Source organism: Eptatretus burgeri, chromosome 15 (assembly GCF_056783735.1).
Source record: "Eptatretus burgeri isolate ZD-2024b chromosome 15, Ebu_testis_v1, whole genome shotgun sequence".
Taxonomy (NCBI): Eukaryota; Metazoa; Chordata; class Myxini; order Myxiniformes; family Myxinidae; genus Eptatretus; species Eptatretus burgeri.
Genome location: NC_140975.1, coordinates 55,285,321 through 55,309,611, shown reverse-complemented (window position 1 = coordinate 55,309,611; position 24,291 = coordinate 55,285,321). Strand labels below are relative to the sequence as shown.

The 24,291-nt window shown below is 45.3% G+C and overlaps 1 protein-coding gene across 1 annotated transcript; it reads right to left on the bottom strand.

The window, feature by feature from the left end:
* Window positions 1-384: 384 nt before the first annotated feature.
* On the bottom strand, window positions 385-24,127 carry YIPF3 (Yip1 domain family member 3). The gene is made up of 9 exons (XM_085856047.1): window positions 23,944-24,127; window positions 11,059-11,292; window positions 10,810-10,916; window positions 10,597-10,642; window positions 5,175-5,267; window positions 4,738-4,869; window positions 3,466-3,579; window positions 2,626-2,749; window positions 385-2,016 (listed from the first exon to the last, which is right to left on the bottom strand). The coding sequence occupies exons 1-9, from the start codon at window positions 24,004-24,006 to the stop codon at window positions 1,874-1,876; spliced, it is 1,056 nt and encodes a 351-aa protein (XP_085712173.1). The 5' UTR covers window positions 24,007-24,127; the 3' UTR covers window positions 385-1,873.
* Between the last annotated feature and the right edge of the window lie 164 nt (window positions 24,128-24,291).

Genomic DNA, 24,291 nt, shown 5'->3' with positions numbered 1-24,291 from the left:
TGCACTTTTCCATCAACACCAGCAGTATGTTGTTTCCCCTGTTCAGGTAGTTGCAGAAGTATTATTAAAAAATATATATTCAGAGTGCTTGTACAAACTTCACTTTTGTTTTATCGAGAAAGAAACAGCAACAGATTTAAAATAGATATCTGTGATCACAAAGCGATCGCCAAGGGTAAGCCTCCCTCGCTGGAGGAGGATTACCCTTGACGATCGCCCGTGACTTATCATTGGCCTGAATCCATTGATAGCCATATTTGTTTCAGATCACCATATCACCTTGACCTTCAACATTTAGGGATAGTGTAAATTAAGAAAAATTTTCCCCATCTACAATGTATCCATAAAACTTAACATGATGAAACCGGAGGAAAATTATTCAAGTTATGATCAAAAAGGTGTTTTCTGTTTATTAGGTCACAATCGGAAAAAGTAGGTCAAGGGCACGAAACAAATATCAGGTGCACAACTTCATTATAGGTCCACCATTATGATGCAAGAACATCTTGGAAGGCCAAGTGGTCTTTGAGATTCTACATTGGCAAAATTGAGCGATGACAAAAAAGAAGTTCTTTTTATAGTCATTTAATCTTGACCTTTAACCCAGAGGGGTATGATGGAAAGCAAATGTAAATGCGCTTTGCTCCAGGCTACCTAGAAAGGGCAATATCATTCTGATTGGACAAACATTAGTCGAGTTATGGTGAAAAATGTTAAAATGTCGATATTCGGTCATGACCTTAAAAATTAGGTCAAGGTCCAAAAATATCAACCCCATTGACTCTATTCCCATTATTGATGCAAAATTTCATTCCGAAAGTCCCAGCCGGATCCGAGATACAGCTCTGACATTGGCAGAAGAAAAAAAAACAACCTAAATGGTGCTTTCGTACTCCTCGGGGGTCTAAGACCTTGACCATTAACACGGAGGGGTATGATGTAAAGCAAATGTAAATGTGCTTTGCTCCAGGCTACCTAGAAAGGGCAATATCATTCTGATTGGACAAACCTGAGTCAAGTTATGGTGAAAAATGTTAAAATGTCTATAATTAGGTCATGACATTAAAAAGAGGTCAAGGTCAAAAATTATCAACCCCACATACGTACTTTTCCCATTATTGATGCTAAATTTCATTCCATAATTGTAGAAAAACGCTACAACAGCTATAAGCCTCCTGCTATCCTCTAGGTCTTGAGGGAGGCTTTAATAGAAAAGGAACAAGGTAAGTATCATAGTGACAACATGCATATCTTTTACACAGTCATGTAGTTTTAATAACACAGCCTCAATTAATTCCGAAGTGTCGAAATATAGTGAACCAAATCTACAATGCAAAGATGGTATGCAACTACAAGTCACAAGTACTACAAACCCAATATACAATTCAACAAGCTAACAAAGTGCAAAAGTTACTGTTGCAGGAAAAGAAAAGAAAAGAAAAGAAAATAAGCACCTTGTACAAGGCACAGCTGTTTAAGATTAACAAAACAACAACTACAACAATAGAATAAAATAGAATAACGCACATCATATGAGGAATAATGTTCGGCCACAATGCAACTTTATGCCACCCTGTTCCCTTCCGATCAGTAACAATCGAAGTGGAAGGACTGAATGATGGTGCAATAAAATGTACAAAATTGACAACATGGTCAAAAAGCACATATGCGCGCGCGCACGCACGCACGCACGCACGCACGCACGCACGCACGCACGCACGCACACACACACACACACACACACAAAAGATAGAAGTGATCAATTTTGGAAGGAAAACATTGGGGGTGAAGTACATGTGGTATGATGGCAAGACCTCCAGCAACGGATTGTCGATGGAGGAAAGAGGAGGTGCAGAATTGCCCACCCACAATGCTACAAAATTGGTGGTGAGCTGCGAATGAGGGACATCGTGGCAATTCTGAGCGAAGCAGGGGAGGTGGCCACCTCTGGAGGGACCAGTTCTCGTTGCTGCCGGGGGATAAAAGCTGGCTGCTCCTCCAATGTGACCAGCAACTCTGTTACATGTGGCGAGTGTATGGGGTGGGGGAGGGGGGTGAGATTAGAGCAAGATAATCTTTGATTGTATTCTTCCAATAGGTAAAAGCAAGTCAACTTTTTACATCCAATTTCAAACTTGGTCTTGGTTATTTAGGTTGTCAAGATGGATTATAATATAATGCAACTCTTGGATTAACAATGACGTAAAGAACGAGAGAATCTTTGATCATTCAAATACACACAAGAAGCACATCCATCCATCGATCTATTCATCCATTGGGACCATACTCTGTGCAGAGTGTTGGTGCTGCCTAAGCAGTCTCCTTGGCTATTGAGCACAATCCTGGATGGGTCGCCATTGTGACACAGGATACCAGCAAACTGGCACTCATTTTGCTGACCTTGGAAGAATGACAGACAGAGTCACCCAACCCCACCTGGTATTAATTCAACAGCCAAGTGAGATTTGAACTCAGGATCCTAGGATCCCAAGCCCACAGAAACAAATCGATGAACCTTGAAGTGAACATGGAAAAAAATTCTGCTAATTTTGACTCCTCTCTCACAAAATGTGCAACAGACACTCAACATCTCAAAGGAACTATGTGGCTGGAAAGGAAACTAACCTTCTATCACCCTATGGTAGGCAAAGTGAAGGTAGAGCAGGAAGAGAAGGTGCAATGAGGCAAGTGTGCAACAGAGCACAAGGCGCTGACGCTGTCCCGTTGTGCGCGAACTAAGTGCACACACCTGCACATGGGGAGGGGGCGGGGTGATAGTACCTGCAGAAAACTGCAATCAGCACATCCTACAAATGGATTCCTTTTCTTTACAGAAATAAGCTAACCATTGACTCCCTTTAAAATTCAAAACCTCCCAACATCCATCCATTGGGACCATACTCTGAACAGAGCGTTGGTGCTGCCTAAGCAGTCTCCTTGGCTATTGGACACAATCCTGGAAGGGTCGCCACTCCGACACAGGATACCAGCAAGCTGGTACTCATTTTGCCGACCTCGGAAGGATGACACAGGCAGAGTCAACCCCACCTTGTATTAATTCAACAGCTGAGTGGGATTTGAACTCGGGATCCTAGGATCCCAAGCCCACCACCCTAACCATTAAGCCAACACAAGGCATAACCTCCCAACAGCAGCAGAATATCACCAACTTGTCCTATCAGCTAAGTTATAACAGAGAAAGATGACATCCTCCCATACCGGCTGTCAGCAGATGACAGTTTTCAAATACAAATCTATCTGTGCTTCAGACAAATAGACAATGTCACTCACAATGTCTTTGAACAGTCCTTTCTTTCCTGTGTTTTTTTGTTATTCTAAAGAGAAGCAGAGGAACTCAAAAAACTGGATCTTTTATACATAATGTTATCAAGACAAACTGCACATACGGCACCACTTTAAATGTCTTCATTTGCAGTGGAAGTGCATAAGTTGGTCCAGTATTACCATACGCAATGTCGGAAGTCCTCCACCCACGAGCCACAGCACGTAGAACAATGAATGTAAATGGATGTTGTAAGTGATGAACAGGACCAAGCAGGGACCAAACATGCCATACCCCTGCAAGAAAACGCACACCGTGACAGCTCAATGGCTACGATGTCCAAATAACACTGAAAACACAACACAAAGAAAACACAACAAACACAGCATTAATATCGAATACGAGTTGCCAAGTACACGAAACCTTTACGCAGAAAGCTGTGCCCATCAAGCCTGCACAGTGGTTGCTAACCTTTGGTTGTGTGTCCATGATCTATCCGTTTTAAATGCTGAGCATCAATCAAGGAAGCAGCAAGTAGCCTTTTAAAAGTATTTGGTACAACTCGACCGGGGCTCGAACCACCGTCCTCCAAAACTCAGAGTGTATGCCGAACAATTAATTACTCCACCGATTCCATCATTACTATTGACATTTATTTGAGAACATGGTGAAACCCTTCAGCCAAATAGTACAAGCGAATGGATGTAGGCTCTAATTGCGATTTGTTGGGATGGCTCAAATTAAATAAAATAAACAAACGCTCCCCATTTCAAATGGCAATATTAGAATTAGTGAGATTGGGAAACAACAAACACCTATTCCAATGGACAGATTTTATTGTGGGTATTCAAATTGGCAAGGGAAGCATAATGTGCTTTGCAGTAATCGTTTGTGAATGTAAATTGCACCAGGATTAGATTACAAAATGGGCCCGCTGGTTGCATCATTGCTGCTGAGGCACGACAGTGCTGCTGATGCAGTTTCCCTGCACTGCATCAGCTGCAAGAATTTGGAATTTCACCAGAGCACCTGGGCTAACTCACCTACTACTCAACAAAAGATTGCGGTGTTTTGAACAACGGTTAATTAATGCTAGCAGATGGGTTTCCAGCTTTATGTCCATCTGACGTATGGTGGAGAACTCAATGATGCAACGCCCTGCCAGTGAAGTACAAATCTGACAGTTTATAATCAGGTCGAGAATCAATATCGGACTCGACAGTTCTAAGGCAAGTGTGTCTTCCTCTGCATAATCCTAAAGGACTGATGTACAGTACAGTGCAATAATATTTCTGTAAATGGTATTTTGGTACATCAAAATTCAGGCAGTGTACGTATGCAGTAGAAGGGCAACTTCATAAAAAAAGAATTCTTCAGACTGGATTGCTTTCCATCAACATTAATTCAGTGTGTGCAATTTCAGATCATGGAGAACAAACCACGTGTGATCGTACCAGCATGGACAATATTTGCACCATGGTGATCTTGCTGTTGCAGATGTAAGCTAGGAAGTACAGGAGTGAAGAAACACCCAGCCAGTAGCCAAAACAGGTACCGATGGCTGTCCCCATCAGGGTGCCTTGACTCTGAAATACACATGGTATTATGGCTTAAGCACCAAACATTCCTTCAAAACTTTATGAAAACTTCCTTTGTAAACCTTCCCCCCAACCCCCCCCCTAAATCATCATATGAGATTTCCAAGTAGTCTCTCTGAAAGAATCCTCAAATTATCTACATTTCTTATATCCAGATCTCTATCTGCATTGCTGGCCTGTTTGCCCTCTGGAAAAGCTTACCCCCAAAACCTTTAAATGTTCTTTTTAATTTTAATTGTTATCTTTCAATGTATTCTACTGCCATGCCACATTATGTCCACTGCAAGATGTACCACAATGGTGCCAGAAGTCTTCATGCCCTGCAGCAGGATGGCCACCATGGTGAATACCAGCATGAGAGGCCCGTACAGCTCCCTGGGAAGCTTCTGTGAACAGTGAACAGACAACGGAAGTTCAGGGATACGGGTTATCATCCCACGCGCATAGCGCAAAGTGGAGATAAGCAACTGCTTCACTCTGTCTGTCTGTCTATTATTGAAGAAATACTGAATTTCAATTGAATATTATATTTTGAACGCTACAGAACATGAATCAGAACACAAACATACAGTTTAGCAGTGCTTTGGCTCTGAATTTGGCAAATTGTACATCATCTCGTCCCAAGTACACATGAACACAGCAAGGTAAAGCAATTGCTTCAGTCCGCCTGTCTGTCTGGAAGTCAAAAAAATTGAAAACCATTCCATACAGGAAACATACTGTTTTAGGGATGTCATAAGGGACGCAAACAACAGGCTTGATTAACTAATATAACGCTGCCCGATTAACTAATATAATCATCCTGCCCAGAGCTTCGGCAAGCGAGCGTGTGGACTGGCGTTCAAGGCTGCCCCGCGAGAGGCTGCTGGGTGCTGGAGACAAAGCTGGGTGCTGGCGACGGACGTGACATGCACGCACACATTTCAGAATGTTTTTGCTTCACGGATGACTTTCTGGTGAGCGAGACGATTTTCTCCCACTTCCCTCCCCCTGAATGATCCGTTGGGTACCCTTGTCTGTGTTTAGCTGTAAGTAAGTCAACCCCCGTTAAGCTTCTGCTCTTTGTCTCTTTCCTGGCATTTTGATTAATTTTGCTTTGAGATTCATTCTTTATTTACCTCAGCAAATAAAAAATTCTATTTTTTAATTTATTTTATTATTAATAAATTATTTGTCGATTTCCAACCTGTCCGTGTTTGTCCTTTCCTTCATTGGTCTAGCATTGTTCAAACCGAGATAGACTGGGAGGTAATTACCACAGATTTGACTAAAAAATCGTTGCCACGCACCAGCGGTTAAAACGCTTGGCCGCCCTAATTAAAATATAATCAGATAATATTGGTGCTTTGCCGAGGGCGCGCGCTCCCCACTCAGGTAACCCCGTGACCTCGAGTGAAACGGAATAATTAGACGGCGGACACTGGAACTCGTGGTTGACTGGGTGGCGTTCGTGGTTTTAAAACAACCCACCGTACCATAACGTTAATTGCGAGCGGTGCCCCAGGTCCGGCCCTACCGAGGACAACTGGGGATTAATCCCCCTGAGTGACAAGCTGGTGTCTCGGCATCCATGACCGCAACAATATATATATATATATATATATATATATATATATATATATATATATATATATATATATATATATATATATCTTCTTCTTCTTTTTCTTCTTTCGGCTGCTCCCGTTAGGGGTCGCCACAGCGGATCAACCGTCTCCATTTCGCTCTATCCTCCACATCTTCCATTGACACTCCAACCACCCGCATGTCCACCCTCACCGCATCCATGAACCTCTTATTTGGCCTTCCTCTTCTCCTCCTGCCTGGCGACTCCATCTTCTGCATCCTTCTCCGGATATACTCCACTTCCCTCCTGTGCACATGTCCAAACCATCTCAATCTCACCTCTCTCACTTTGTCTCCAAACCGTCCTACCTGCGCTGTCCCTCTAATATACTCATTCCTTATCCTGTCCATCCTCATCACTCCCAATGAGAATCGCAGCATCTTTAATTCTGCCACCTCCAGCTCCGCTTCCTGTCTTTTTGTTAGCGCTACCGCCTCCAAACTATACAACATAGCTGGTCTCACTACCGTCTTATATACTTTCCCCTTCACTCTTGCAGCTACCCTTCTGTCACAAATCATTCCTGCAACTCTTCTCCACCCACTCCATCCTGCCTGCACTCTTTTTCACATATATATATATATATAATCCATACATAAACCGAAGTACTTCAACACATGATTTCCACTCGACAATTGAACTACAATTTACCACATGATCCTTGCCCCCCCCACCCAACCTCAAAAAAAAATTAAACAAAAATTAAAACACATGTCGAGATGGAATTCCAAAAAAAAAAAAAAACCAAACAAGTAATGACATGGAAGGTAAGGCACCACAATATGACAACACAATCCTTTTACCAATTGCCATCACGGCATCTTTTAACATTTTTGTTATCGGTGGCAATAGCAACAATTGTATGAAGATGTCTACGTGGGAGGGAGTTGTACATTTGTAGTGTGGGTTGGCGTAATTGTGTATTGAGTCAAAAAAAAAATTTTTTTTTTTATTTTTCGATTAAAAATGTTTTTTTTTGTTCTATTGATTGGATTCGCTATACATGAGATATCTCTTATTGTCGGGTTTTCTGGCTGTGTGTGTGTGTGTGTGTGTGTGTGTGTGTGTGTGTGTGTGTGTGTGTGTGTGTGTGTGTGTGTGTGTGTGTGTGTGTCTGCAACGCGAGGCTCCACAGCACGAACCAGCGAACCGATTTGGATGAAACTTTGCCAACAGGTGGAATGTATACTGGGAATGTGCGCGTTTGAATTTTGTTGCCTAGCAATCACCCATTGCTGTGCAGCGGCTGAAAAACTGCGTACAGTATTTTCAATACTTGTCCTTCAGTTTTGAATGTAGAGAAACGAGACTTCGGAATTAAACACTTGGAGATATTGAGAAAATTTTACTCGAGCCGATTTTTGATTGAGGTTATATTTTTCAAGTGGTAGTCCTTCAAAAATCGGGTGTCGATTCACCATCATTTTTTTATGAGGGGCTTACGAAAGTGGGCGGAGCTTAGGGAAAGTGGACGTGGTTGATGAAAAGTGGGCGTGGCTTATGAAAAATATTGTGTGGCTCAGGAGGTGTGCTCAAACAAGAGCATTGAGAGAAGTTTATCGGGTTTTCCGTCTGTGTGTGTGTGTGTGTGTGTGTGTGTGTGTGTGTGTGTGTGTGTGTGTGTGTGTGTGTGTGTGTGTGTGTGTGTGTGTGTGTCTGCAACACGAGGCTTCACAGCACAAACCAGCAAACCGATTATTTTTCAAATGGTAGTCCTTCAAAAATGGGGTGTCTATTTACCGTCATTTTTATGAGGAGTCCCAGTTGGCAAAATACGCAATAGGAAAAATCTTGCCAGGCAGAGGAACAATTGTATGTGAACCAATACGTCTTGGCAATGAATCTTCGTCGGTGGATCGGTCAAAATGAAAAGCATCGTATCCAGCGCTTCGATCCTAGCGAATCCCTCGTCGCCTACCGGCTTGTTTACCCTTATTTGTTGGTCGTGGTGTCGGTCTGTCCGTGTGTGTTTGTCGGGGGTTCTTGACCCCTTGCAGTTGTTCAATTTTGATGAAATTTGGGTGGTAGGACCAGTTTATGACCTCCTTGTGCTGCATAGGTACTGGTTGCTAATGCCCCTTTGGTTGCCAAGCAACGGGACTTTGAAATTTTTCTAAAAATCATAAAAATTTATTTTTTTGAAAATCAAAAATCGGACCATGACCGACTGTGGGCAGTACATTCAGCCATATTGTCAAAATTTCCAGCCGGATCCTATGAAAACTGTCGGAGAAGATAGACTTTGAATGAATCCCGGTCGAAAACAATAAAAAAAACAAACTTCGTTCTATCTCAGAGACTATGAGTCAGATATTCCCATGGTAACTCTCTTCCCATGGTATCCAAGGCCATCTCCACTCATGGCTCGCAGACAACGGGTGGCCCTAAATGGAGTTCTTTCATCCCCTCTTCCTGTCCAGGCTGGAGTTCCTCAAGGTAGCATTCTGGGCCCTGTTCTTTTTCTGGTTTTCATCAATGATCTCTCCGACTCTCTGGAAAATTCTCTATATCTCTTTGCTGATGACTCCACCCTCTGCTGTACCATCGGTCATCCCTCAGACCGGCAGGCAGCAGCTTCTTCACTCACTGCAGATCTGGATAAAATCACAAGTTAGTCCAACACGTGGAACATGTCTTTCAATCCGGACAAATCTCACACTCTCACTATGTCTCTGCGAAAGGACTATTTAAAAAACCCACCCATCCACTTTCTCAACAATCCTCTGGAAGAAGTCCTTTCTTTCAAGCTTTTGGGTCTCACTATCTGCCATGACCTTTCCTGGGAAAGCCACATTTCAAACCTCGCCTCCGAAGTCAGTCGCTGACTGGGAATCCTCCGTCGTACAAAGTCCTTCCTCGGCCCTCCTGAGCTACTGACCACTTACAAAGCTTTTGTCCGTAGCCTGATGGAGTACTGCTCTCCCCTCTGGGCTGGTGCTCCTGCCTCCCACCTTTCTCGGCTTCACGCTGAAGAAACCAGGGCATTTCGGATCATCGGCATCTCCCGCAATGAGGCTGAGTCTTTGGGTCTCTCACGCAATCAGCGCAGGTTGGTCGGTGGTCTTTCTGTCTTCTACCATCTCCTCTCAAACCTTGCCCCCCCCCGCTCTCTCTGCGATTTGTCCCCACCACATTTCCTCAGGGCGCTCAAGGTCAGCCAACAACCCCCTTCTGGTAAAACTACCAAAATCACGAATCACTGCTCACCTTCACTCTTTCATTCCTCTTTTTTCCCACCTTTGGAATAAACTCCTTCACTCTATTCTTTCCCATTCTTCCCTCCAGGCTTTCAAAACAGCTGTTCACCACCACCTCTTATCATCCCCCATCCAATTCCTCGATCTTTTCTACCCCCGATAATCCACCCAAGCCCACTTCCTTCAAATTTCCTGCTTTCCTTCCTGAAAGTCCCTGTAACGTCCATCTTCTATTCCCCATGTTCCCCGTCCCATCCCTCTCCCTTCCACAGATCTCCTAATGTGTCTGTTCCCCACTGTTTTGTCCCTCCCACTCCCGCCTCTCTTATCTCATGCCCCCTTCATGTGCGTTGTGTGTTAGCTCTCACACGAGCCTCGACAAGGTATACAAAAAAAAACAAAAAAAAAATAAACATGAAACTGGTATGGTCGGTTCATGGTATGTCCTAGTTATGTGTGAGAAAGAACCGTTGCTATGGACCCCTCCGTTGCCAAGTAACGGCCGAAAGACCTCTAAATGTGGGGGTATATTAACGAAAAAACAATCTGCAGCATCAACCCTTGAAGCTAGAATCATGAATTTTCTTGTGCTTAATCCTCAGGTCATTCCCCATTGAACGGGCCCATCGCGTCAGGTTCTATTGGGTAGTCGACTACCCATGTCCGCCTAACGGCTTGTTTTATTTGTTGTTGAAATGAGACAGAAAAATATCAAAAGATGTCGTGATGGCAATAGGTAAAAAGATTGTCGTGTCATTCCTTGTTTGGTTGTTTTTTTTGGAATTCTATGTCAACATGTTTTTTAACGTTTTTTTTCCCTGACTTGTGATATTTGACATGGTGGCATCCTCACAAGTTCATTAAGCATAATTCAAAAGAAAGTGAACCAACCTGTGGCACCTTCATGTTTTTCCGAGGAACAAAAGATTCCAGGAGTCTACGAGGAAGTAGGCAGAAAAAGCACTTTATTTTAACCCAAAAGCACTGAGGCAGCTGATGGTTTTGGTGTCATGGCTAATTGACAGGGGTGTAAACTCAAAGTTATAAAATGGCTAAGTACTGCACAATGTAAACTCACAAATGGCTCCCATACATTTTTCTTACCTTTTCCTCACTTGTACAGTTTCCACATCAAAGTAAGGACGTAGCAGATCGATGTTTGCATACAGAGAGAATGCCCGTGCTGCCTGCTGTCTTCCAGCTTCCCACACCTGAAAAAAGGAAGCAACACTCAGATATCATGTTCAGCTGAGATCAGACTCAAAGTGGATCGACTTTCAACTCAAAAGTTCCATTCACACTTATTATCAATGAGCTAAACTCAACGTCCCATTTTCATTTTGGTCGGCATACCTGTCCAGCCACTTGCTTTCCAAGCTGTCCCTTCAACCCTTTGATGCCAAGAAACTCTTCGTCTTCTTCAACTACATCATCCTGACCAGGTTTTCCTGTTCTCCCTTCATCGCCACCAACTTCTCCCAGTCCTGTCGTACCCCCTGGTGCTTCTGCGATATCCTCAAAGCTGGAACCAGACGTGTCATCCATATTTTCCATGTCCACTATGGATGATGACCCAAACTGGTGTGACTGCAAGGAAACATGGGGGAAGACCAATAAGCACAAGCACTTAATGAAAAAGTGACAATTTGTAGCAATTATGATACAGAGGATATTGATAGATATAGGCTACTAGGTGAATGCACCCGGTGCTGCCCGGGTTCTTTTTGAATGAATTTAATCTTCTATACATATGTCTGACCCGAGCACAGTATCAGTTCCCTATTGGGCCACAGTAGTCATAGGCTCAGGGGGTTGGTGAGGGGGAAACACCCTCTTCCCCCCCCCCCCGGCCGAGGGGCCTTGCCACATAACCTATAACCTTCCCGGGGCCCATTCCTACATTTTTTGTTTCAGTGGTTAGCTCCTATCTTTCACCTTTCAGGAGATTAGCGCGTGCAGACAAACAAACAAACAGACAAACAAAAACTTAAAATCATATGCTAGATATATTGTATATGGCGTTGGCCCCATGTCAATCGGCTGAACTTGAAAAATTAACGTTACGAAATCAGCTGATGACGTCATAATTCAGAAACCGGAAGTCGGAAGTACAATTCTTTTACATTGGGACACTCCCGGGTACATGTTCTGTCAGCATGTGAAGTTTGGTGAGGATCAGTCCAGTACTTTTTGCGTGCATAGGTCACAGACTAACACACAGACACACTTTCAACTTTATATATATATATAGATAGACGAGGTGAATGCACCCGGCGCTGCCCGGGTTCTTTTTGAATGAATTTAATCTTCTATACATATGTCTGACGCGAGCACAGTATCAGTTCCCTATTGGGCCATGGCAGTCATAGGCTAAGGGGGTTGGTGAGGGGAAACACATCCCCTCCCCCCCCACCCCGGCCGAGGGGCCTTGCCACAGCCTATAACCTTCCCAGGGCTTATCCCGACATTTTTTGTTTCAGTGGTTAGCTCCTATCTTTCACCTTTCAGGAGATTAGCACGTGCAGACAAACAAACAAACAGACAAACTAAAACTTAAAATCATATGTTAGATATATTGTACAGTATATGGCGTTGGCCCCATGTCAATCGGCTGAACTTGAAAAATTAACGTTACGAAATCAGGTGATGACGTCATAATTCAGAAACCGGAAGTCGGAAGTACAATTATTTTACATCGGGACACTCCCGGGTACATGTTCTGTCAGCATGTGAAGTTCGGTGAGGATCAGTCCAGTACTTTTCGCGTGCATAGGTCACAGAGAAACACATGTGGAAAACAGGCGATTACCACTTCTATTAGTCATCGTCGTTCGCATACTGCACAAGGCTGTGGGGTAGCAACAACGGCTGAGGGCGCTACTACAACTACTACTACTACTACTACTACGACTACTACTACTATTACTATTACTTCTTTATAGGGCCCAAGTTAATCACATTTCCTTGTGGGGTTGGCCAAAAGTGAAGTTTAGCCGAAGTCTTTCACAAACCGACTGGCTTGGCTTGACATTCCAGTAGAGATGCTTTAGGCAGGAATTAGTAATTTGTTCAAGGGGTGTCAGAGATAACACAACTATACTTTGTGAAAGACACGATGGGATATTTAAGGTCCACTAACTAACGCTAGCAGACAGGACACCCGGATTAATGTCCATCCGAGGGAAAACACTTCGTGATGAAATGACCCACCTGTGAAGCATGAATCACAACAGTTTATAGTCGGGTAGGGAATCGAACCCCCAACTTAACAGCTCAGAAATTTATTTAATATAGTAAGTGCGAGACATCTGCACCACCCTGTGGAAGAAGTATAAAACAGCGATCAATACAAATTACAATGAAAGAAATGGCCACCAGTCTCTCTGTTTGGTCCACTATATGTAGTGTGTGTTATGGGCCAAACAGCCTGTACTTTGTGACTCTCTGTCTCATTTATTGTCTGGTCAGGCCAGATCAGATCTGTGAATTGCTACAGGTACAATGTAAACATGTACTAACCTGTTTCATGATTGGGTTATCGGCAACTAAACCATCTCCCCAACAAGATTTTCTGGTGAGGAGGGTACATAGATGTGGCCACCCAGTAAGATTAAAAACAAAATTTGTCAAAGGGCGGAGAAGCTCCTTGTGAGGCAACGGCCATCCATATCTGGTGCCACAATGTGGCTGCAGTTGAGTTACCTTTTTCTAAAAGGTTGGTGGTAGGATTTGCACTCCAGCCACCGTAAAACACTGCAAGCCACAACACACACAAATAAAGCAAATAAAACTGAAAACCCACTCTGTGGGAGTACCTCCTGTGCAGCTGCCTTTAGCAGGGCAGCTCACTGGATGACGTGATTGGGACAAAGCCTTCGGAACACCCATTCTTTGATGATACGAGGAAAAGCATGGGGTAACCTTCCTGGGTGGAGTTGCGATGGTGTGTGTCTGGATGATGCTGAGGTGTCGGCCACCAGACAGCAGTCTCCTCGGGTTAACCTGAGGTGGTCCCTTCGGTTGGGTGCCTGGAATGTCCTATCCCAAATAGGATAATCACCTGTCTCTGCTATCATCTGAGCTCCAGTGTTTGAACATCAGTATTGCGGCACTCTCTAAGGTTCAGAGACCGGATAGTGGTGAGATCATGACAGGAGGCTACACTTACTACTAATCTGGTCGCTCTGATGGTTACTATGCCCAAGGAGTTGCTGTAGCTGTGTCCAACAAGTTGACTCCCACGATAATTTAGGTAACACCAGTCAACGAGCATATTATGAGACTGAGGATCACTCCTCGGGTGTCATTTCCCTGGTATCGGTCTATGCTCTGACTGAGGCGAGTGATCTTGCTGTGCAGGAGACATTCTATGCTGTGCTCGAGTCCATGGTTGATCAGTTCCCCGGGTGAGATACTCTTCTCGGCTTGGGGGATTTCAATGCATCGACTGGCACTGATAGGGATGATTATGAGGTATGCGTTGGTCCCATGGGTCTGGAACTGTGAACCAGAATTGAAGGAAGTTCCTTGACTTTGCAATAGGTCGTGGACTTAGGGTGGCCGGTTCATGGTTTCATCGCCCACAGCCTCATTGCTGGATTTGGTATTCCAACACTGGAGGTGTGGGAAATAAGATTGACCATGTGCTTGTTTGATGGTCGCTGAGGATGCTCCAGAACTGCAGGATCTACCGGAGTGCTCTGTTCCCCAATACTGACTACAGGCTTATTGTAGCAACTCTGAAGTTGCAGCTCAAATCCAGGAGAATGTTACCATCCCAGCCGAGGCTGGATGTTGGCAAGCTCAAGGATGAGAGGGTAGCTGAGGACTTTACTAACAGGCTGAGTGGGGATTTGGGGGGTGTGGGTGTTTTGTGGATTCCTTAAGAGTTGTGGAGTACCTTGGTGTTGCTGGTGGTTGTCTTAGAACCCACCATTTTAGGTGAAAAAGAACTTTGGCTTGCCTAAAAAACACTGGATACCATTGACCAGAGTTGCAGGGCCAGGTTTAGTGGCAGAGCTGAGCTGTTCAGGGAGTTGAGGCAGAAAACTGTACGGTCGCTGAGGGCGGACAATGAAGCCTATGTGGGAAGATTATGTGAAGGGGTAGGACATCACCTCTGGTCAAATGATTCTTGCCATGCTTACGGAGGAATTTGAGTTCCTCCAAGCCTATCCCTGTACTGTAGTTTGAGCTGAGGTTGGTGAGCTCTTGACAGAGGAGTCTGAAGTGAAGCCCAATGGGTTGGTTACTCTGAGCGGCTGTACCAGGCTGACCCACCAGGCGTTTAGTTTGATGTCAGGGGTGTTTCTATCCCGATTGGTGACCCTGCAATGAGCAGTGAACCACCTTAGTTTGTGGATAAACAGGCTGCGTTGAACCAGTGCAAAGGGGGGATATGTGGAAAGGGGGAACTATCTCCTGGGATTTGTGGCATCGATGCTGAACTTTCTTAAGGCTGCTGAAAATGCTGTACTCTTGTCGCTGCATGTAGATCTGTACTCTGTTTGGATCACATGCATTAACCCAACTGACTGAAAGAGGGGCCTTGTTGTCCCTCTCTGGAAAGGGAAGAGTGATCGCCAGGACTGCAACAACCACTGAGGGATGACACTGTTCTCAGTGCCGGGCAAGGTCTTTGCTCGGATACTTGTTGATAGGGTTCGCCACCATCTGCTTGAGCATCAGTGCCCAAAAGCAGTCAGGCTTCACACCAAAAAGGTCAACGCTTGACCCTATCCTTGCTCTTTGGGTCCTCGCTGAACACAGGTGAGAGTTTCAACAGGGCTGCTGACAGCCTATGCTGATGTCCCTAAAGCGTTTGATGCAGTGAATCAGGATGCCCTCTGGAGGTTTATCGCTCTTCGTGGGGTGCCACCAAAGCTGATCAATCTGATTTCTGAACTATACTCTGGTACTGAGAATACTGTGAGGTGTGGTGGTTCCATCTCCGACTTATTTCCAGTTGTTACTGGAGTTTGTCAGGGGTGTGTACTGGCCCCCACACTTTTCAGAGCTTGTATGGACTGGATTCTGGGGAGGATGTCAGAGAGATGAAGCTGCGGTGCATCGTTTGGGAATGTCAAGATATCTGACTTTGATTTCACAGATTATTCAGTCATCTTTGTGGAGACTGGATATCCTTATGGGGGCCCTCAAGGCAATGAACAAGGAGTCTGAGTGCTGGGATTATGGGTTTCCTGGGTCAAATCTAAGATCCAGGCTTTCAATGACATCTTGGATGCTGCTGTCTTGTCTGTACCTGCTTTTGGCAAGGATGTTAAGGCCACAGAGATATTCATTTACCTTGGCAGTGATATGCCTGTCTCTGCAGAGGCTGATAGACATATTGATCAGGCCTGGGGAGTCATAGATTCACTGGATCACTGGGTGTGGTGTAGTCCGTACCTATGCAGGAGGATGAAAGTCCAAGTCTTTAAGTCCTTGGTGCTTCCATTATTGTTCTATGGATGCAAGACTTGGACTCTGACCAGGGATCTGAGCCAGAGAATCCTTTGGGACCAGGTATCTTGGGAGAATCCTTGGCTATCACTGTTCAGATTGTATGCAACGAGCGTTTGCTGAGAGAGACTCTGAGATTTGTTACCTGTTTCGTCCGTGAGCATCAGCTGCGGCTGTATGGACATGTCGATCATTTTCCTGACGTTGATCCTGCTCACAAGATTCTCAGCGAGGGAGCCTTGTGGGTGGAGGAGGCCAACTGGCCGAGCATGTGTCTGATGGTTGCAGCAAGTCGATCAGTGTCTCAAAGAGATTGGGATGGGCCAAGCATCTGCCTTGGGGATGGCTAAAAGGAGGCCTCTGGAGTGGACGCAGTGATGTGGTGCTGTGGCGCATGCTCCCATACCTGACCTGACCAGTCTCACAAAGTACAGCTCCGAGGATACCGAGTTAAAATCCCGCTCGGGTGTTGAATTAATACCAGGTAGGGTTGACTCTGCCTGTCATCTTTCCGAGATTGGCAAAATGACGCTGGTATCCAATGTCGGAGTGGCGACCTGTCTAGGATTGTGCCCAATAGCCCAGGAGACTGCTTACGCAGCACCACCGCTCTGCACAGAGTATGGTCCCAATGGATGGAAGGGTATATGTCTAAGCCTGTGGGTTTCCTATGGGTTATCCACTAGTATATATATATATATATATATATATATATATATATATATATATATATATATATATATATATATATATATATATATATATATATACGCATATAGTCGCAGGTCTGGGCAGTTAAGATTAATCCCCCCCCCCCAGCCAATTGTGGTGGATGGGCGGTTAACTCCAAACAGGCCCGGATCGCCGAGCGGTTTTCCTTAGGAGGTGGACACGTGATCCTCAGAGATTATGGCTCGCGCGAGAAGGGCAGGGCGGCACTGGCGGCGCGACGGAAGGAGTTTATACTCGAACCCACAGACACATGGACACTATCAACTTATAACAAACACGGGGATTTCATGAAAATAGAAATATTTACAAGGGTATAATTCAAAATGTAAAAATAAACATGAGATAAATTAAGGTCTAAAGATGAGGTGCCTCTACACACAGACTTAAATACAGACAAGGGGAAAATGAAACAAAGAAAATTCTCCCTATATTCTGGCACTTAGCTTGGTCCAGAGGTAGTCTCCATTGAACTTTGCGATCGATGCGCTTCGTCCTGCGTGAGTAGATGCGCCCCAAATGGCGCCGAACCACTCTCTGGGCAGGAAACGTAAGTGAGGTAATTTGTGAGGCGATATTCAATGCCAGGGCTCACCAACCGCTGTGCAGCTTCCTCATCGATCACACTTGTCGACACTGTTCTCTGCAGAATGGAGCCACTCCCTTCAGTGACATACACGAGGCTTCGAGGTCCGTCTTATTCGACCCAACCAAGAGTTAATGGCCAGCGTCTTGCTCCACCATGCGAGCCAATTCACCTCAGCACGAATATGAGAATCGTGCTGTCTTCTTCATACGTTGAATGAAAGCCAGCCATAATGCCCGAACTTACACGTCATCTCCTCACTCTGTCACCTCTCGACTGCGTCCCTCACACCCAACTCAACCCAACCAAAACAAAACCTCTCCCTTCTGACGTCACGCCAATCATTCATCCACTTCCGGGCGTGGCTTGCTGGCACGAAAACCAGGAAGGCGTGATTTCTGCCTGCTCGGCATATTTGGCTTGCTTGTGGATATGGTTGTGGTTGTTATAAAAATGTACTTCTTTCATGGCTGGCTTGTAAATACAAAAACGGAGGAAAAGGTCACAGGAGGCAATTACCTACTGGGGGAAATTAGTCTTAATCCTCATCTAATTAACACAGCACCACCCCCTCTGTGGTGACAAGTTACACTTAAGCTCACAGTTTCCCGACTTAATTACATCGAGATGTCTCCTACATGTCCACGGACCAAGCAACTCTACACAATCCTAACTTTCCTATTAAATTCCTCCATCTACCCCTACAATCGTAACAATATAATTTTTTCTTTTTTAAAGAAGAAGAAGGCGCTTCCAATCAAAAGTAAAAACTCCGCTAATTTGAGCAAAAAGCGAGAGCAGACCCGGTCTCAGGAAACGTTTCACCGGCTTCCTCAAGCACAATAGAACTTCCTCAGGCACAATGCCACAAGGCTGGTCTATTGTGCCTGATGAAGCTGGCTGTGAAGCCAGTGAAATGTTGCCTGAGACCAGGTCTGCTCTCGCTTTTTTGCTCAAATTAGCGGAGTCGATCGAGTTTTTCTTTTGGTTGGAAGCACCTTCTTCTTTAAAAATGTGTCATCCCAACCACCCCAATCTTATTCAATAAATATATATTTGGCTCATGCCATCTCTGTCTGTTTGTCCCACCCTGAAACAAAGAAATGCACCTCAGAGAGAGAGAAAAAAAATAATGCAAATGTTGCTTCAAATTAATCCAAACGTACAGCAAAATTATATTTTTTTCAATCGGCCCAAAAATTGAACCCGGGCGGTGTAGCCAACAGGGTGGGTGCCGCATCGCTGGTCTGCTTCGATCCTCCCAAATTTTTTTCTTTATTTTTAAGACGTGTTTGGTGCCATGAAAGGTGCACATGTTGAGGTGTACCAAAGAACACAAGAAACTATGAATTATTTGACAAAATGCAAAAAAAAGGCATCATTGTATCTATTTTGGTTTGGTTGTAATATAATTTTTAAACCGGAACAAGACTTTGTGGACAGCCTGTACTCCGTGCATAAGCCTAAAACTATCTTCATCTAATCCAACGTAATTTACTCAATCGAATGGTTTGAATAAATCAATGTTGTTAAACTCATTTTACTCTTCTTTTATTCGAATGGCAGGTACATACTGTTGTGGCCAGGGGTTCGGTGGCGATAAACGACCACTAGGTGCAGCAGTAGAGTCGTTTCCACCGAACACACCAGAATTTAGGTCGTGATTCTCAGATAAGTCCGAAAGGTCACGGTCCCTTAGCGGACCGTGGTCGCCAATATTTTGACAGCGTGGTGTAGGGTTAATTGCCTAATTTCAATATACCTGTGGTGGTCATATGGCAGCTTAGCTGCCAGGGTAGCTATCATTTCTTGAAGCGCGACTGTGTCGCTGATGCGTTGCACCTCTACCAGTACACACACTGGAACTGGTACTTATTTTGCCGACCTTGGAAGGATGACAGGCTGAGTCAACGCCCTGGTGTATTAATTCAGCGGCCGACGGGGCTTGAATCGGCCAATGGACACTAGGATCCCAAGCCGCCACCCGCACCCCTGAGCCAACACCAGGATCTTCAATATACCTAAGTACACACGTAGTCCAACTACCGGGGAAACCACACCCTCGACGGACTTTGTCCGAACCGAGTCGCTATCACCAACTCAGATCCGGCGTAACTGAGCGGAAGCTACCAAAGCCGCGCCGGACCAAATAAACAATTTACGGCACGAACGGCCTTCCTATTTCTCAATACACTCCATGCCAGGCCAATGAAAGAAAGCACAGAAAACGAGCTGGTACATTTAACAGGGGTTTATTAATAATGGAGGGGGACACAGAGGGCAGAGTTAAACTGACTAAAAGCAATACAGGCATGTACGAGGCACTCAAACAATTCTACTTAACGGACTGGCACCACACACAGACACAGACACAGACACAGACACAGACACAGACACAGACACAGACACAGACACAGACACAGACACAGACACAGACACAGACACAGACACACACACACACACACACACACACACACACACACACACACACACACACACACACACACACGAGAACTGGGCCGGCCGGCCTTTATTGAGGCCTCCAGCTCGGAAGGAAAGGTGAGCCGAAGGTCAGGGTCTGGCGTGCACCTGTTTGCCTCGTGCGGTGTACGATGATCTGGTTGCGTGGCGGGACTCGAACCCACAGCTTTCACGCAGCGCCAAGCACCAGGGACCATGCTCTCCAACCGGCCATGCACGAATCAACCAAGACCAAGGAGAAGATCAGAGACGATGACCCAGGACCAGACGAACCAGCCAGCACCAAGACTCGCGACCCCCAAGAAGACCAACCCTCCCCAGCCTGGCGTTCCTTTATATATCTTTCTTGTCCGGGTGAGAAAATCGCCATCTGAGGCGATCTCCACCCTCATTGGCCGCCTCATCTTGTGGAAACCCCACATCTTGTGGGGTGTCTTGGGAAAGTCTCCCTCTGTGGAAATCTCCACCCTCATTGGTCGGGGTGTCGTGGGAAAGTCGCCATCTGAGGCGATCTCCACCCTCATTGGCCGCCTCATCTTGTGGAAACCCCACATCTTGTGGGGTGTCGTGGGAAAGTCTCCCTCTGTGGAAATCTCCACCCTCATTGGCCGGGGTGTCTGGGAAAGTCGCCCTCTGTGCGTGATTGGACAAGGGGTGGAGTTGGAGCTGAGGCGATGAAAATGTCCGCCCACGGGCGTCGGTGTGCGAAGTGAAGATTTGTTGTAAAAAAAAAACTAACTATAAAGAAACTTCGCAGCGCACACATGTAATTCCCGTTAGACACGGGTAGGTGACCCTAACTATAAACACAGACTTATCGAGATAACTAAACTTGGGGACTGCTGTCTGTCTGTGTGTAAAATGGCTTCCAAATCCGTAACAATACAACACCTCAGGACAGGGGTCGGGAACGTGTGGCTCGCGAGCCAGGTATGGCTCTTTTGATGATTGCATCTGGCTGGCAGATAAAATTGGAGTTTGAAACTTGGAAAGCCCAATATTTCTCGCAGAAGCTTTACCTATAGTTTGGTGTCGTGCTTCATTCACGTGCAGGGCTGAACTTGGCAGAAGGAGAGAAGAAAAAACACCTCCGAATTGTCTGAAGCGGTTTTTGTTTCGTCCAGTCATGCGGCCGACGCGAGTAGTGATTTCGGTTCCTCCAATGACGTGCCGCCGCCGAGACGCGTCACGGAATTCATCTCGACCAATCACGCGCCACCGCTGAGGCGACTCGTGATTTCGGTTCCTCCAATGACGTGCCGCCGCCGAGACGCGTCACGGAATTCATCTCGACCAATCACGCGCCACCGCTGAGGCGACAGCATCCCAGAGTCGGCCGGCCGCGCCGCACCTCTCGAGTATGTCAGCCCGTGCGCAGGCCAGCCAGACTCACTTGGGTCAACATCTCCCTCTCTCTCATTTGCTCAAAGCTAACCCTTCGATGAAGAAGATGGCGAAAAGAAAAAAAGATGAGGAGTATCGTACATTTCAGGACGAATGGGCCGAAGAATTTGCCTTTGTGGAGAGAGCAGGTTCTGTGGTGTCTAATTTGCAATGACAAAATTGCATCGATGAAACGGTCGAATATAAAGTGGCACTTCGACAGGTGCCATGCTACCTTTGCATCAAAATACCCTGTGGGAGACAGCAGAAAGAAAGCGTGCCAAGAGCTACTGAGCAGGGTGCAAGCCAGCCAGCAGCAACTCCGCGTATGGACCCGGCAAGGTGACTATAATTCCGCCAGCTTTGCTGGATCTTTAGCAATAGTGAGGAACGGAAAACCATTCACAGATGGCGAGTATGCAAAAACGTTCATGCTGGATGTCGCCAATGAACATTTTGATGATCTTCCGAACAAAGACAAGATAATCAAATGGATACAAGACATGCCTCTGTCGGCAAGAACTGTTCATGATCGTACCATCATGATGGCAAACCAAGTGGAGGAAACGCAAGTGAAGGACATAAATACAGCGCCGTTCTTTTCCCTGGCTTTGGATGAGTCAACAGACGTAAGCCATTTGTCGCAGTTCTGTGTGATTGCAAGATATGTTGCTGGTGATACACTGCGCGAAGAAAGTCTTGCTGTTCTGCCAATAAAAGGGTCCACAAGAGGTGAGTATTTATTCAAGTCTTTCATGGAGTTCGCTCAGGAAAAAAATCTACGAATGGATAAACTTATCTCGGTGTGTACTGATGGTGCTCCGTGTATGGTGGGGAAAAACAAAGGATTTGTGGCGCTTCTCCGTGAACATGAAAATAGACCCATCCTAAGTTTCCATTGCATTCTACACCAGGAGGCACTTTGTGCTCAGATGTGTGATGGGCAGCTTGGCGAAGTGATGTCGCTGGTCATTCGTGTGATCAACTTTATTGTTGCCCGAGCCTTAAATGCTCGCCAGTTTAAAACACTGCTGGATGAAGTTGGAAATAACTATCACGGTCTGCTTTTGCACAGCAATGTGCGTTGGTTGTCAAGAGGGGAAGGTGCTTAGCCGTTTTGCGGCTTGCCTGAACGAACCGGACTTTCCTTGAAATGAAAGGGATTGAGCATCCTGAGCTAGCCGAAACTGAGTGGCTCCTCAAGTTTTACTATCTCGTGGATATGACTGAACATCTGAACGAGCTCAACGTGAAAATGCAAGGCATTGGAAATACAGTGTTATCCCTTCAAGCCGTGTTTGCTTTTGAAAACAATCTGGAGCTCTTTATCATGGATCTTCAAACAGGTCGTTTACTACATTTTGAAAAACTGAGACAATTTAAAGATGCATGCACAGCAAGTGAGCCCACTCAAAACTTTGATCTCCACCAGTTAGCTGGCTTCACATCCAGTCTTCTACAGTCATTCAAAGCACGCTTTGGAGAATTTCGTGAGCACACTCGTCTTTTTAAGTTCATCACCCATCCAAACGAGTGTTCACTGAACACAGCCGACCTCAGTTACATTCCTGGTGTCTCCGTCAGAGATTTTGAAGCAGAAGTGGCTGACCTGAAGGCCTCAGACATGTGGGTGAATAAGTTCAAGTCACTGAATGAAGATTTGGAAAGAATCGCACCACAGAAAGCAGAGTTGGCGAGCAACCACATGTGGACAGAAATGAAAAAAACTTCAACCCGAAGACGAGCTGATTATGAAAACTTGGAACGCGCTTCCTGTCACATACCTCACACTGCAGCGTGTGAGTATTGCTGTATTGACCTTGTTTGGATCTACGTATGCATGTGAGCAGTCATTCTCACATCTTAAAAACATCAAGTCCAACCTACGATCACGTCTAACGGATGAAAGCCTCAACGCTTGCATGAAGCTTAACCTCACCAAGTACCAACCAGACTACAAAGCCATCAGCAAATCCATGCAGCACCAGAAGTCCCATTAATGGTGAGTATTATAACAACATTATTTAAAAGAATAAATTCAGAGGCTTATTATACTCACATTTAGTTGAATTCAGTCTTAAAATATATTATATGGCTCTCACTGAAATAGATATCCGAATATTTTGCTTTAATGGCTCTCTGAGTCAAAAACGTTCCCGACCCCTGCCTCAGGACATTCCTCATTGAACCTGCCATTTTTGAGCTCTTTGAACCAGTGCAAGAGAATAAAAGGCTTCCTTCTCTATCTGTCGCGTTCTTTTTAACCACGGGCTTCTGCTCGTGTGTGTTTTACAGCGAACTCTCAAAACGAACAGATATAAACAAAGTGGGGGGTGGGGGGGGCACGATGGCCTACTGTTTGGCCCAAATCCCTGGGATAATAATTCAGGTCCACAACGTATTATATAATATTTAGGCGGGAGAATCGGCTTTACATGTTCATGCGATGGACTGTGTTCTCTCGCGAGTCGTGGGGAAATCGAAACCATTTCAAACAGACAGGGAAAGTTGAGTTTGCTTTAAATTTTTCTTTCCTGCCATCACGTCATTCCCTGTGTCGTGCATGGCGACGCCGCGTTTCCCCGGCACATGCACACCTGCGCCGTGGGATCACGGAACGATGTCCAGTCGCCATTGGGATGACCCCGAGGATCAGCCATTAATGCTCCACTACGACGTCTCACTGGCAGCCAGATATGGCCGATTGGCGAGTACCAGGCAACCAGCAAGCCACAGCACTATCAACAGGAACTGACGTCATCCACACGTCACACGTTATCGGTTTAAAAAAAAAATTAATTGGTTTAAAAAAAATATATATAATAATATGAAAAGTAGATAAATTATTTAATTCTTATTTCACAAATATATAATAACGAACGTCTCGTGCACGGTGAGAAGCTTGACGTGCGTGATGACGATCATGGGATTGGTGCAGCACAGGC